This window comes from Pongo pygmaeus, chromosome 8 (assembly GCF_028885625.2).
Source record: "Pongo pygmaeus isolate AG05252 chromosome 8, NHGRI_mPonPyg2-v2.0_pri, whole genome shotgun sequence".
Lineage (NCBI taxonomy): Eukaryota > Metazoa > Chordata > Mammalia > Primates > Hominidae > Pongo > Pongo pygmaeus.
In genome coordinates, this window is record NC_072381.2 from 66,290,467 (window position 1) to 66,305,000 (window position 14,534).

General features: G+C 43.5%; 1 protein-coding gene across 2 annotated transcripts in view; it reads right to left on the reverse strand.

Moving 5' to 3' along the window:
• The window catches only part of LRMDA (leucine rich melanocyte differentiation associated), a 1,127,899-nt gene that overhangs the window by 489,046 nt on the left and 624,319 nt on the right, over positions 1-14,534 (reverse strand). For both annotated transcript variants that reach the window (XM_063670438.1, XM_063670439.1), the window contains one exon: positions 13,130-13,247. In XM_063670438.1, coding sequence (XP_063526508.1) covers positions 13,130-13,247 — 118 coding nt within the window. The remainder of the gene's footprint in view (positions 1-13,129; positions 13,248-14,534) is intronic.

The following is a 14,534-nucleotide window of genomic DNA, read 5'->3' on the forward strand; positions in this document are numbered from 1 at the left end:
AGTTTAAATCATGGTCAAATTCATTTTTGACGTGACTCCTGAGGCTTCCCAAGATCTGAACTATTTCTTTGTAAATCTGGCAGTTTAACCACACTCATAAATCACTTTCAAAGCATATTATTTCTTAATTTTACTGCATTAGAGAGCGTTTGGCCTACACAGTGAACTGTTTGTAGCAGTTATGTGAACAAAGTTGCACATTTAGTCATATAATGTGCAAAGGAAGACGGGAGGGAAAGCAAAGAAGGAAAAGCTTTTTATTCTTTATTCCGTTTACTCGCCCTGTTCATTTTTACCTAAGCAAACACAATTCATATTTTCAGCTTAGGCCTCTGGCATCTAAAAGTGTAGAGGCTGCAAGTTGGTATTGAGGCTTTTCTGAACACAAAGAAGAAAAAAATATTTTGTAATCTAATCTTCTCCAAAACATCCCATGACTAAAAATTAGAATGAGTACAGAAGTTAGAACCTCTCTTTCTCTTTTTCTAGCATTAAACTGAACAGATTTCTTTTTTTTTTTTTTGGTTTCATAATACAGTACTTGGCTGTTTTCTAATTGTCTAAAGAGCCAATATCTCAATCTTGGGTTTCAAAACCCTTCTGATGATGGGATAATATTCTTTGGACATGTGTAACAAGCTCCCAAATTTCATTCCCCAGTTTTTTCATTTCACTCCGGGGGCAGAGGGGCCTGATTCCAATGACAAATTCTAGGATCTAAACATCAGCCTTGATTTCCAGATTCGCCAAGGGAATTAGAGGAGGATTAAGAGAGTTGAGTGCGAGGTCACTCAAATGAAAGAGCTTAAGGGCTCACTTCTGCACCAGGCATCCTTTCCAGCATTGGTCCTGTATGGAGACCTCTCTGCTCCACAGCTGTCCAGAGGGCAGCTGCACCTTCATGCTCCTGGTTCCATCAGTGGCAAGGAGCCTCCTGTCCCCCACGCCATGCTTACTCCTCCCATGCCTTCACCCACCCTACTCCTTCCCTGTATCATTCCCACAAGAACAAAAGGGTCTCGTGCGGTGGCCGAGGAGATGCCCAAGCTCAGGAGCCTGGACCTCCCCAGGATGAACGTGAGGCCTTCTTTCCCCTCTCACATTCCTTTCTTTTAGGTGTTTTACTCTCACTAGGAAGTAGATGTCTCAGAAAAGCAGGAGAAGTATTTCATTTAAGGATAAATTCCAGAAAACTCAGTTAAGCCACCAGAAATAGAGGGGCAATGCCCCCTACTGTGGACTGAATGCGTACCCCCAAATTCACACGTTCAAGCTCTATCCTGCAATGGGACTCTACCTGGAGACAATATCTTTAGGAGGTAATTAAGGTTAAATGAGACCCTAATCCAATAGGACTGTGGTTTCATCAGAAGACAGAGAGATCTCCTTCTCTTTCTTTACTTTCTCCACCATGAGTGGAGGGTGCAGTGAGAAGGTGGCCATCTACAAGCCAGGAAGAGAGCCCACACCTGAACCCAACCATGCTGGCACCCTGACCTTGAACTTCTGGACTTCAGCACTGCAAGAAAATGCATTTCTGTTGTTTAAGCCATCTAGTCAATAGCATTTTGTTATGGTACCCCAAGATGACTTAGGTACCTGCCCCCCAGCATCTCAAGCCAAAATTACCTTCCTCACATTCACCCACACATCTTGATGACACAGCAGTACCACAAAAAGAGTCCTTGTCAGTTGAAATTACATGACTAAGAACACTACCTGCTACTGATGCTTTAGACCAGAGCCTGCATTAGCTCCTGCCACAGATTATCTCATTGAATCCCCCAACAGACTTGGAAGGCATTACATTCTCCATTTTAATAAGGCAACTAATAACAGGAGGTAGAAGTCCAGCCTTTAATCCAAACCTAAACATTACCCTGAAACTTGGAGTGGGCCCAGTCCCCAAATGGAGCAGCAAATCCAACAACAGCTCATGAACAAATTAAGAATCACAGGTTTTCCATGGAACTCAACAGCTACAATAAATTCAGACTTAAAACCTCCCCACAAAAACAGCTGGAGGCAACTCCTTAAATTGTGTCGAGAACAAAAGTAAAGGCTGGGGAGTGGGGGAGGAGTGAATAAAAATGGGCCCAACAAAAATATGGGACAGGTCACTGAGCCAGATAGCCTCTGTGACAATTCAGAATGCTCAACAAAAAAAGGAGAGGTGACTCACTTCTAAATTTCACTCAAGAGTTAAAAGCTGCATAAAGTAGAAGCCCCATTACACATCCCTCACTTCAAAAAAGAAAAAAAAAAAAAAAGACAGCTTTGGAGCCTAGACAGAGTATTAGTTCACTGTTGAAAAGAAATAATGAGTTCTAATTCAGGCAATGTAGCTCAAAATTTACTGCCATATTTCAAAATGCACATGAAAAATAAAATTATCCTACAATGTCCTTGGTGAAAAGGCTGCACGTAATTGCTATCACTGACATGGCGTTGAACTTAGCTAAATTAACATCAAAGGAAGTCCCAATTACAGAGCATCTGTGCATCATTGATGGTGCCCTGTCTGTTCATCTAAGACACTCTACCGTAAGGAGCAGAAAAGCAAATAGAAGGGCTAATTGTAGCACCAGCCTTCAGGGACCCCAAGGGCAGGCCTTCCCTATCATGCTTGTGAAATGGCACTTCTGCTGGTCAGAGTGACAAAGAAGATGCATTTGGAATCTGAGTGTGTATACGGGCCCTAGAAGGAAGCTATGGTGACCACAGGTGGGCAAAACAACTTCTAGGCAAAAACACACCTCCCAGAGGGTTGTAACAAACTCTCAAGCCGGATCCAACAGCTGACCGGGAACTTGGATGTTCTAGAGGTGCTGATGAGGAGAAACAGGCTCTCTGGGGAAACAGGAAAGAAAGATGTTCTCTTTGCTTCTCAATGGACCATTTGGGATAAAGGGCAGAGATAATTTCTTTTGAAATGAGAAGCCCCTCTCTTGTGAGCATCTGGCCCCTCACTGAGTCTGCAGGGTGGTGGAACGGGGTCCCATTACTTGCTTGCTACTGCATGCTGGTACTTGCCTAGGCATACCTGTTTAACACTCCTCCAAAGGGTACCCTGAAAGTACATATCAGCCGCATTCAGACAATCATCACATTTTTCTTCCAAACGTTGTGAAGACTTTTAACTCTGTTCGGGTTGGACACCCTAAGGCAGGGGTCTCCAACACCAACCACGGGGCTACAGACACGTACTGGTCTGTGGTCTGTTAGGTACAAGGCCACACAGCAGGAGGTGAGTGGCTGGTGAGCGAGCATTACTGCCTGGGCTCTGCCTCCTGTCAGATCAGTGGTGGCATCAGATTCTCATAGGAGCTCGAACCCTATTGTGAACTGTGCATGTGAGGGATCTAGGTTGTAGGCTCCTTATGAGAATCTAATGCCTGATGATCTGAGGTGGAGCAGTTTCATCCAGAAATCATCCCCCACCCCCACCCCCAGTCTGTGGAATAACTGTCTTCCACAAAACTAGTCCCTGGTGCCAGAAATGTTGGTGACTGCTGCCCTAAGGTTATCTTACTACTTTATCCTGTCCACAACTTTACTTTTGGGAACAACAAAAAGATCAGGTAAATGTTAAGTATCAGAAACATTCATTTCATCACTGAGCTTACATGAGTTTTCTTTTATATTTTCTTCTTACAATTTGCTCTTCTTGTCTGCTATTACCTACAGTAGCAGGTGGTTTGGAAATAGCCAGAATGGCAGAGTAGAAAATGGGACCATGCCATCCCTGTTTTCTCCTTCTTCCTTAGCCATGGAATTGCAAATACATGCACATGTCATTGAAGGCAGCTTCAGAACAATGTTCATGATGTTTCTCTAGTGGCCTGGCATCTGTGTGGTTGGCCTCTGCCTGCCCCCATCTTGCAGGTTTCCCTGCCTTCAAGGATACATAATGGCCTGAGAGTTCAGTCTCTAGAATCCTACAGTCTGATGTTTCCATGGGCCCAGAAGGGACTTTCTGAGGAAGACAGAGCTCTATTAAGTTGTAGAGTTCAGGAAAGACAGCAAGGCCCTGGTCTAATGGAGGGGAGGGGATGCTGAGCCTATCATGATTCTCCTTTTACTCATACATCAGTCACTGGCCTTTTTCCCCTGTTCCTAGACAAGTTGCCCCTGTATTTCCAACTTATTCTTCTTCATCACTAGCCTAGAATCACCAAGGTCAAAGCAAAGAATTGGGAGGGGTGGGTTGGAGGATGGAGAAAAACATGTGAAGGATTTGTCAAGTTCACCCATGCACCCATAGCTGAAGAACAGCAGCCAGCCCTGCCCTGTAGCTGTGCACAGAACCCCAGGCAATGTTGGTTTTAAATATGGATAACTTTAAATCAGAACCCTAACTTTACTCTCCAGAACCCAATTTCTTAAGAAAGCATCTTTATTTTCCTCTCCTTTTCCCTCTTCTCTTTCCTTTCAAACTTAATTTTAAAAATAATGATAAAAAGAATCTACATTGCAAAAACAAAATGCCAAAGATACTTTTCCAAAGTGGATCAAGAAAATGTCAAGCTGGTAATGTGCAGATTAAAGACAAATAAAGGCTCCATCTTAGTCATTGCCAGTGATCATGCGAATGACAACTTTTTATGGCCCAGTTAGGAAGCTGTAAATTTACTCCTTAAAACGAGACAACGAATACTATAAGGGACAGGGGCTTTGAGGTAAGAACATGTCAAAGAACATTTTGGAAATGTTGTGAACTCCCTTTAAGGGGGAGTCACTAGTGGGTCTCTGACAGCCATCAGCTCTCTCCTTGTCCCAGCATCAGAGCTACTCACTCTTACATGGACCTATCTCTGCCATCCCAGAGCTTCTTTAGACAGAGCTCTCTAACCGCTGTAGCTGCCTGAACACTGACACTGGCCTGGGTGCTGGGAACACTGTGGCAGCCTCAGACCAGTGCCTGCTGTTGCACCGATTTCCACATCACCAAAGCACCTGCTCTGCACAGAGCTCTAAGGCTCCCTCTCCCAGATGCCCAGGGATGCAAACACAGGCCTGCCCAGACTTTTTCCCCACTTCAAACTCTACCGACGTTCCTCCTCACCCTCAGGGGAAATCGCAAACCCGACCTAACTCAGAGATCTGCCCACAGCCTGACTCCTGCAGTTCTTTGCCTAGCCCATGTATTTCACCAAAATACCTTATGGGGAGTCATCACAGGGTTAAAATTGGAAATTACAAAGTTGCCTCTGGCTGCCTTCTATCTCCTGATCTTCCCGCTTTTTCACCCCTGCCTTCCATCAGAAATGTATGCCTTGTTAATGAAATGTAAGGGATACAGTGGGAAGAGCATAAGCTTTGAGTTTGACTTTTTTCCCTGAAGTAATTCAAGGCATACAGGGGAAAGAACATGAGTTTTGGGGCTTAGGAAGACTTGGAGAAAAAAAAGGACCTGGTTCCACCTTGCTCTGTAATTTTAGGTTATGTATATAATTTATCTGATCATCAGTTTCCTCATTTGTAGATTCAAGGTTAGGGAGAAAATTAGAGATAAAATTGTTAAGCAGCTGGTACAATAGCTAGTAGACAGTGACTACTTAATGCATGTTCTTCTAACTCACATATCAGGGAAGTTTCTGTGCATCTAATGTACCACTAGGCAGCCAGTCGACCTCTAGACTGGCCCTGCTATCCTAATTAGTTAAGTACCCAGAAACCCTACAGTAGTTGGTGCTGTGGCACCAATGACTGCCACTAACCTCACAAAACTCCAAGTTGTGTCCCAGTTAAGACCCTGGTTCAATGGCCAGAGATGCAGCAGAGGTAGGGTGTGTGGATGGCTGCCTAAGTATTAGTCAGCACACTACTGCTCAAAATCTTAGTGGCTTATTACAAGCATTTCTTTCTCATGCAGAGGTCTGTGGTTGGCTGGGATGTTTGCAGGCCTCAAGTCAGGTTCAGGTCTGGTCACAGTGTCTCTTATGTTGTTTTCATAGCAAATGGCAGACGTGTGCGAGCAGTGAGTGAAAACACATGGTGCTGCGTAAGGCCTTGGCCCAGAATTGTCATGCTGTCACTTCCACTCGCATCCCATTGGCCAAGGAGTTACATGGCCAAGGCCAAAGTCAATGGAATGCGGAAGTGTATTCCTCCCTTAGATGGGGAGCCACAGCAAGGGCAGAGAGAAAGGAATGGTTTTAGACAAACGATGCAATCTACCACACTTTTCCCAGTTGTGGGGTTGCAGAGGCAGGACAAAGTATCCTAGGGCTATTAATCTTATCCCCAACACTTAAAAAGTGCTACTTACTTCCATGATCCTCTTGATACATCCATCTAAGCATCTTTGGACAGCAGTGAGCATGTGGGAGGCTAAAAAGAGGAAGAGGAGGAAGCTGGACCATTGGGGAGCTGGGCAAGCCAGAGGTCCCATCAGGGACACAGTAACATCCCCCAGGCACTGGCTTCATGGACAGTAGTGTCTACTATGTGCTCAGCCCCTGGCAAGGCCCCTAGGACTCCTGGGAATGCCTCTAAGAGGCTGCTACCACCTTCCTTCTTTCTATTGTGGATTTTGGTTTCACCAGCACACCAGAGACATGGCTTTCCTGCAGTGCTCTATTTTTTTATTTCAGAGGGTTGCTACCCAAATGCAAGGCTACAGAGGCCGCCTCCAAAGAGCAATACTCCAAAAGCATTTGCTTGAGGCACAGGATGCCATGGTTCTAAAAATGGAGAAATACAAAATCTTTAAGTGATTCTCCCTCAAATGAACGTGCAAACTGTGAAGTCAGGAATAAGGTTGAAAAAACAAACAAACTGCAAATGTTTGGCTCCCAGAGTTGTTTTTGAACACACCATCTAAGCATTTTCTTAAAAAAAAAAAAAGTTAATTAAAAATTTTTCCTCTCTCCAAAATTTACTAGAAAGCAACTGAAAATAGAATCTGAATATGTCTCTAAACAAGAAACATCTGCGTGAAAACAGAAAAAAAATCATAAAAACATGAGCACATTCAGGTAGTCGGAAACGTCCAGAAAAACAACCAATATTTTAAATCATTTTTTGAATGTTTGGCACTGTGGAGAACTTTCAAAATATATTGGCTGATGGCCTGTTGAACTGAATGTACTTGTGATTTGCAATGTTTATTTACAGGCATGTCCTGGCTTTATATAAAATATATATTCTTGAAAATATTGAGTATAAAGGACAGTAATTGTAATAAACCTAGAAGTAGTTTCTGATACCCTTTTATGCATCTGCAATTGGGCTACATAGGAGTAACAGAAGATATCAAAGACATACGCAGTGTAGTTTAGAATAAGATAGCACTTAGTAAAGTGCTAGACTAGGCATAAAAAACAATTAAGTGCAGCAAAGAAGCAACTAGGTAGTGCTCCTTTAGGTATAGACAAAAAATACAATAGCGGCGAAGACCGGGAAAATTTCATTGTAACTATACACAGACTTGTGGGTACCCCAACATGTTTCATGAGAAAAGCTACTTACTTCCTAAAAGCCCTAATATGAGCAGGTGGGTTCAGAGAGAAGGAGGACTCCAGTACCACCCTGAGTGATGAGGAGCACACTGCTTCAGATCACACCCTTGCCTCCCCCTGAAATGCTACCCAGTGGAAAAGCCAAGGCATGGGGATTGTGGTAGTAGTAGGTTTTCCCATCAAAAATAATCCCGGAAAAATCCTTTGGAAAAACAAATATGATGCCCAGAATCTGTCTTTTCTGCCAGTGTACAGGTGGCAATTAACACACTGTCTAAAGGCAATGGTTTCTTTCCTGCCTTTTCAGGTAACCATGTTGACTGAAGTAATTAGAACATATACAACAACCTTTTCATGATGGATCTTCCAATATGCTCTGCTGTTCATGGTTCATTCCTTTGATGAGTATTGACTGAGTCTCTGCTATAGACTGGGTACTAGAGATACAGAAACGAACAAAACAGAAGGTTCCTGCCCTCATGGAGCTGGCACCCCAGGGACGAGCAGCTTCCTCATCCCAATCAGAAGCCAGCTTCCTTGTGAATCATTCCCTGTCTTCATCCTAGATGGCCTTTTGCATGGAAACCTAAAAACACAGACACAGATGGAAGAAACTAAAGGTACTCGGGGGAGTGAGGACCTAACTCGAAGTGTCAATGGCAGGACTGTGTAGGGTATTCGTGGGAGCAGGTGATTCTCAGACCCAAATGGTTTCCAATTTTCAGTTTAGGGGAAAAGAATAAGAGAGACTTTTGGAAATGCATGTACTCCAAAGTTTATTTCTTCAACACAGGGCATCTCCCTCCCTCTCCTTCCTTCTTTCTATCACACACACACACACACATGCACACACACACATACACAATAGCCCACCCTCCCTAGTATCCAAACGTAGGCACAAACACAAATATACAAGCTACAACAAACTACACCAATACACAAACTACACGATGGGAAAATCAGGTGGAAAAATCAGGAAAGGAAATCGCTCGCCACTTAGAAGCCAACTGTGGTGTACACATACCTCCCACAACATGCATATGTATACACACACAGAGATTGAAGCGGGTATACACACCTGCATGGGAAAAAACATATGTTTGAACACACTATGCCCACATAAAGAAACAAGTGACACGTCTTCAAGGACACCTCACTACTCACTGACATATTTATTACCACATCTTCCCTATGAGAGGATGGATATTAATGCAAGCAAAACACAAGCGTCAAAACACTTTCTAATGTTGGCTGTGGTTCTCAGCTGCCCCCAGAGTTGCCCTCCTTAGGCTCCTTTAAGATTCTGAAGATTAAACAGTTGGTAGCCAACTTTGTATACATGCCTGTAAACAAGAGGGCTCAGCTTTAAATAATTATGTCAAAGAAATGACAACTGTGCTCTTTGCCAGAACAGGGATGAATAATTACAAAGTCAGGACATAATTAAACAATTCTGACTGTTGGATTTTTGAGCCGTTTCTCTAATGTGCAGGGCTGGCATGCCGACCACACACGTCATCCTGGACAGGCCTCTGCACCCCTTTGATCTATGTTTCCCAGTGCAGTGAGGGGCTTCACAGTTTGGTTACTAGAGGGCTCTTTCTTTGGGGGCTTGAACCTTCTCTGTATCCAGTGTGGTGTTCTCTGTATTAACAATGGCATGATTCAATGGCCAATATTTGGTAAAGTTATATATATTTTATATATTAGAATTTTGGAAATGGCAAAGCCTAGCTGTTGCAGGTCCATCAACTAATAACACACACACACACACACACACACACACACACACAGAGATAAAGTCTGGAAGCATCCATTGTAGCATCAGCTATCACTTCCTAATGAATGACAGCATCTTTCTCTACAACAATCAGAGCTCAGACAGAAGGCAGCTTTGAAACAACAAAAGCTAAAAGGCAGCCACAGAGGAGAAATGTGTCATCATGGGAGAAAGGGAGCGAGGACTTGCACTCAAGTGCCAGCACCTACCAGGTACCCAATCAGACCTCTGCGACATCGGGCCTTTATTACCTCCTGGATGGTTCTGCATTTGTGTCAGCCGAGCACACCCAGACTGCCCGTTCCCTACCTCTAAGGCAAGGGCTGTGATTGGAGAGGCATTTTCCATTCTCCCAAATTCTTTATGTCAGGAATAAAATGAAAATAGCTCCCCAAATCATGGCTGCCTTGATCATCCATCAGAGCATTCTGCTGAACAAGCACAACAGGCCTTGGCTGCCCTGGAAAGGACAGAAGCCAGCTTGAGATTCCGATTCCATCGTGAAAAATAGGTCTTCCCTGAGTGTGCTCAGCACAGCGGCAGCAACACATGGAAAGGAAATCGCTCGCCACTTAGAAGCGGACTCTGGTGTACACATACCTCCCAGAACATGCATATGTATACACACACAGAGATGGAAGCGGGTATACACACCTGCATGGGAACAAACATATGCCTGTATGCACTGTGAACAGGTGAGAACCAGCCTTTTTAATGCCAATTTATTAATTCAGCAAGGAGCTCATTTGGCGTCTTTCTTTCTACAAGAAAAGTACCACTGTCTATCTCTGAAAACAACAGACAAAAGGGAACTGCCTGCCATTCAATGTAGGCATCCAGTTTGATATGAAACCAAGAACACAGAAGAATCGTCCTGAGCACTTGAAGAATCATGGCATAAATTGAACACTTAACTGGAAGCCCAGACCCCCAGGGGTTCTGGTCCCAATTCCATGGAGCCTCAGGAAACTATACCCTCTCCCAGCTCCCTCATCCATGAAATGGGAGCACAGACTAGGTGATTTCCAAGTCCTCTTTGGTTTGGAAAACATGGGACTACAGAAAGAGAACCAAGATCACCATACTTTGTAAGAGTACTTTTGTCTCTCTCCTCAAATAATTAACAGGTATTTTTTTAAACTTTTGTTTTAGGTTTGGGGGTAAATATGCAGGTTGGTTACATAGGTAAACTTGTGTCATGGGGGTTTGTTGTAGAGATTATTTCATACCCAAGTGCCAAGCCTAGTACCCAATAGTTATTTTTTCTGCTCCTCTCCCTCCTCCCAACCTTCAGCCTCAAGTAGGCCCCCATGTCTGTTGTTCCCTTATTTGTGTTCATGAGTTCTCATCATTTAGCTCCCACCTGTAAGTAAGAATATGCGGTATTTGTTTTTCTGTTCCTGCGTTAGTTTGCTAAGAATAATGGCCTCCAGCTCCATCCATGTTCCCACAAAAGATATGATCTCATTCTTTTGTATGGCTGCATAGTATTCCATAGTGTATACATATCACATTTTCTTTATCCGATCTGTCACTGATGGGCATTTAGGTTGATTCCATGTCTTTGCTATTGTGAATAGTGTTGCTGGGAATATCCACATGTATGTGTCTTTATGATAGAATGATTTATATTCCTTTGAGTATATACCCAGTAATAGGATTGCTAGGTCGAATGGTAGTTCTGTTTTTAGCTCTCTGAGGAATTGCCATACTGCTTTCCAGAATGGTTGAACTAATTTACACTCTTAACAGGCTTTTTAAAGCTTAATACAGTTAGTAAGGATATTGAAGTCAATCATACAAACATGAACTAATTCTAGAATTGATTAGAAACTAATTGGGAACTCTGAAGGGCATTTCTGCTGATGTTGCTAATGACTCAGAAACAGCTAATGCTGGATTTTAAGGAGCCAGTCTCAGACGCTTTCAAAAGCAAGGAAGGATTTCAATTCCTCCCACCTCTACTCAACAGAACAGTCCTGCTCTTACCTGTTTTCCTCATTTAGATCTTAGGAGGTTTTGTCTGAACAAAGAGATCCACAGGGTAAATATGTAGCTCACTGCTCCAGGGGTGAGAAAGCAGAGAGAGAAGAGTGTGGGCCCAGTGGTCAGACACAAGGCAAACCTCCAGCTCCACAATTACCAGCCAGGTGACCTGGGGCAGCCCAGTTAACTTCTCCAGCCCTCAGTTCCCTCACCCATAAAGTGAGCCAATGACCCCTTCCTTCTACTTAGAGGAGGACGTGAAAACTTGTAGATCTGTGCACCAAGAACCTTAGAAGAATGGGGGGTGGGCAGGCACTGAGTGCCCCATCCAGATATGGTGGGTACTACATTTATTACCCCTTCAGATTTTGTGTGACAATGTAGAGCTGCCCACATCAAAGCCAATGAGCGCAGGAGAAATACTGATCCACTCTGCACACAGGTATACACATGAATACAGACGTATACAAGAAGGTGAGATATGTAGGGTGGGCAGGTTATTTATAATAACCCAGGATATTATAGAGTGCATTTGTTGTACTTTTGCTGGGTTTGGTCATGCTGGCTATCTCTGGACTGTTTTCACCAAAAACAAATAAAAAGAAGGCCAAGAAATTAATTATTTCATTTGGAAAAATTACAAAAGCTAGAATAACTAAAGGCAGTTGTGTGCAATACATCAAACCTGTGCCTCAATAGGGAGCACTGTTAACACTTTAATAGCTATGAAATGAATCACTCAATTAATTTCCCACATGCTGAAAGAGGTAACAATACATTTATCTGCCAGTAATATACCGTCCATATCATATATTTCCACAACTGCTAGCAATTTTATTCAGCATAATGGAAAATAAGTTGCACCTCATGGATTCAGGGAAAGAAAGTGGCCTGAGGTCTGCTGCCAGCAGAGCAACTTGATGGAAGATGTTTCATTGTTCTGTTTTGTTTTTGTTTTTTCTTTCCCCCCTTTAATCACTTCCAATGCACGTGCAGAGTGCTATAAGTCAATAGCTGAGGATAAACTAGACTTCTAGGATATCAGTGCCAGCATTTTCAACACACTAGCTGCAGTCTCATGGGAGGTGACCACATAGCTCCACAGAGCCTCAAGGCAATGGTGGTTCTCCAAGGAGGTCATCAGGGGTCACTGAGTCCATTCCCCAGCCTCTGGCTTCACTGAAGGACTCCCAACTCCTCCCAAAGAGACAGTCATCCATGTCCTTAAAAAATCTCCTTGTATCTGAATCCAAGACCCCAAGCCAAATCTCCACTGCCTCATCAGAGCTGCCATTAGGATGACACCAAATTCACTTACAGACTCAACTGGTAAAGGAAAGGTCAGTAAACACCATTCTAATCAGCTCTGGAGAGATACATGTGGGGGGCACATGCCAGCCTAGGGACACATTGTCAGAAAACATCACCTTCCACACTAACGATATCTCAGAGAGCTGTGGAGCCCTTGCCTGTGATGGAAGAAAATCACTCTTCCCTAGCTTCCCTTTGGTGGCAAACAAGAAAGTCCCCCTCTGAAGTACTAGAAGAATCCCACCTACCCCAAAAGCCCACCCATGCCCAATGCTTTCCTCTTTCTCCTTTCTCAGCTGCAAACCTGCAGAGGCCCCACTTAGTGAATATCTCCAAGAAGGAGACCTGCAGTCCCCCGCAGAACTTCACCATTGGGCTATGCATAGTGCTGCTTTAATGGTAAAACAGGAAGATCCAATTTACACCTAATCCTATTTCACGTTTGGCCAACAATGTATCCATGGAGGGACCCTTCATGTGAGATCCCAACTGCATTCTAAACACTCAGAGGACATTCTGCATGCCCTGGGGTGTAAGCACTGCCATAAGATGTAAATCCCTTGTGAAGAATAGCAAGCAGGCAGCTCACCTTGGGCTTCACCACCTTCATGAAGGCTCCTCTGACCAATGCCTCCTCTCGTTCTTGTCTGGTTACTTTCTGGGCATCCAGAAATTTCAAGTTGGGCAGCTTGTACAGAACAAAGCATCTGGAAGACAAGAGTCAGAGACAACTCAGGAAGTTTGAGTGGCAGCCTCAGAGATCCGGACAGCTTGTCTGATCTTCAAGAATCCACACCATCTGGTCTTCTGGAACTTAGACCTTGGCTGCTCCTCCTCTCTTCTTTCACAAAGAATAAACAACTGTTCCTTGGAGAAGTCAGAATGGTTCTATCTTACACAGATGCACAACTAAACATTAGAAGCACACACTAATGGTACACTTGGCTCAAAGGTAAACACACACACACACACACGTGGGTTAGCCAGTGGCACCCTATCAATGCATTCCCTTCCTTCCAGTCTAGAAAACAGGCTCAGCTTCTTTGCTACGTAGAAATCCTCAGTAAAATAAACCTATAAATTGATTGTACCCTTTACGTCACTGCCATTCCTATGGGTCATCTGTATCATAGACTGTAATGACCTGGATGACTGTGGGTTACAAGTGAGGAACACATGTAGCTGAGAAATGCTTCCTTGAGGAATCAGGCAGGGGTCTTAAGAACTTCATTCACCAACATCCCTCGATAATACATGTGGTTATTTCCACACTTGCTAACCTATGAAGATTATCAAGGAGAAATAGGGGGAGTTAATTTCTAGGAGATATTAACGGCCCAACAAATGGTAGGTGCTCTCCATTTCCCTGGAAAAATTCCTTGGCATACAGGTGGACTCCAGAAATAAGCCATTGGCTGCTAGTATAATTAACTGTCCTCAGATAGGTATATATGGAGTTGACAAGAATAACCACTTGGCCAGGGTATAGTTATATAAATGCACAAATAAATGTATAACAGGTATGGACATGTGTCTATACTTCTCCCTTGTCAGGGACAGTCACTAACCAAGATGCTTTCCATCAAGTTCCATAGTCCATCAATCAAACAAGCAAGTTGTTTCCACCCTATTCTGCTTATCAAGAGGTGAGTACCTAGTGTCAAGAGCAATGGATTATCTCCAAGGGAATCTGTCATTTCCTTCCTATACCCAGCCTCCTCAGCATATACTCATCTTTCAAGCCTCATCTCCTATGAAGGTGTTTTTGTGCACCCTTCATTGCTTTCTCCCTTCCCAGGACTCCTAGAATATGCTATCAGCACCTTACAGTCTAACATTTTGTTGTTTTCTAATTATTTTCTTGGTGTTCATTAATGTCCTTACCCAAACTGTAAGCTTCTTGAAGGCAGGGAGAAATTTATTTGCTCACTCTCACCACGCCTTGAAAACTGGCATTAGAATGGAGTCAATAACATATCAGTTGATTTCAGTTG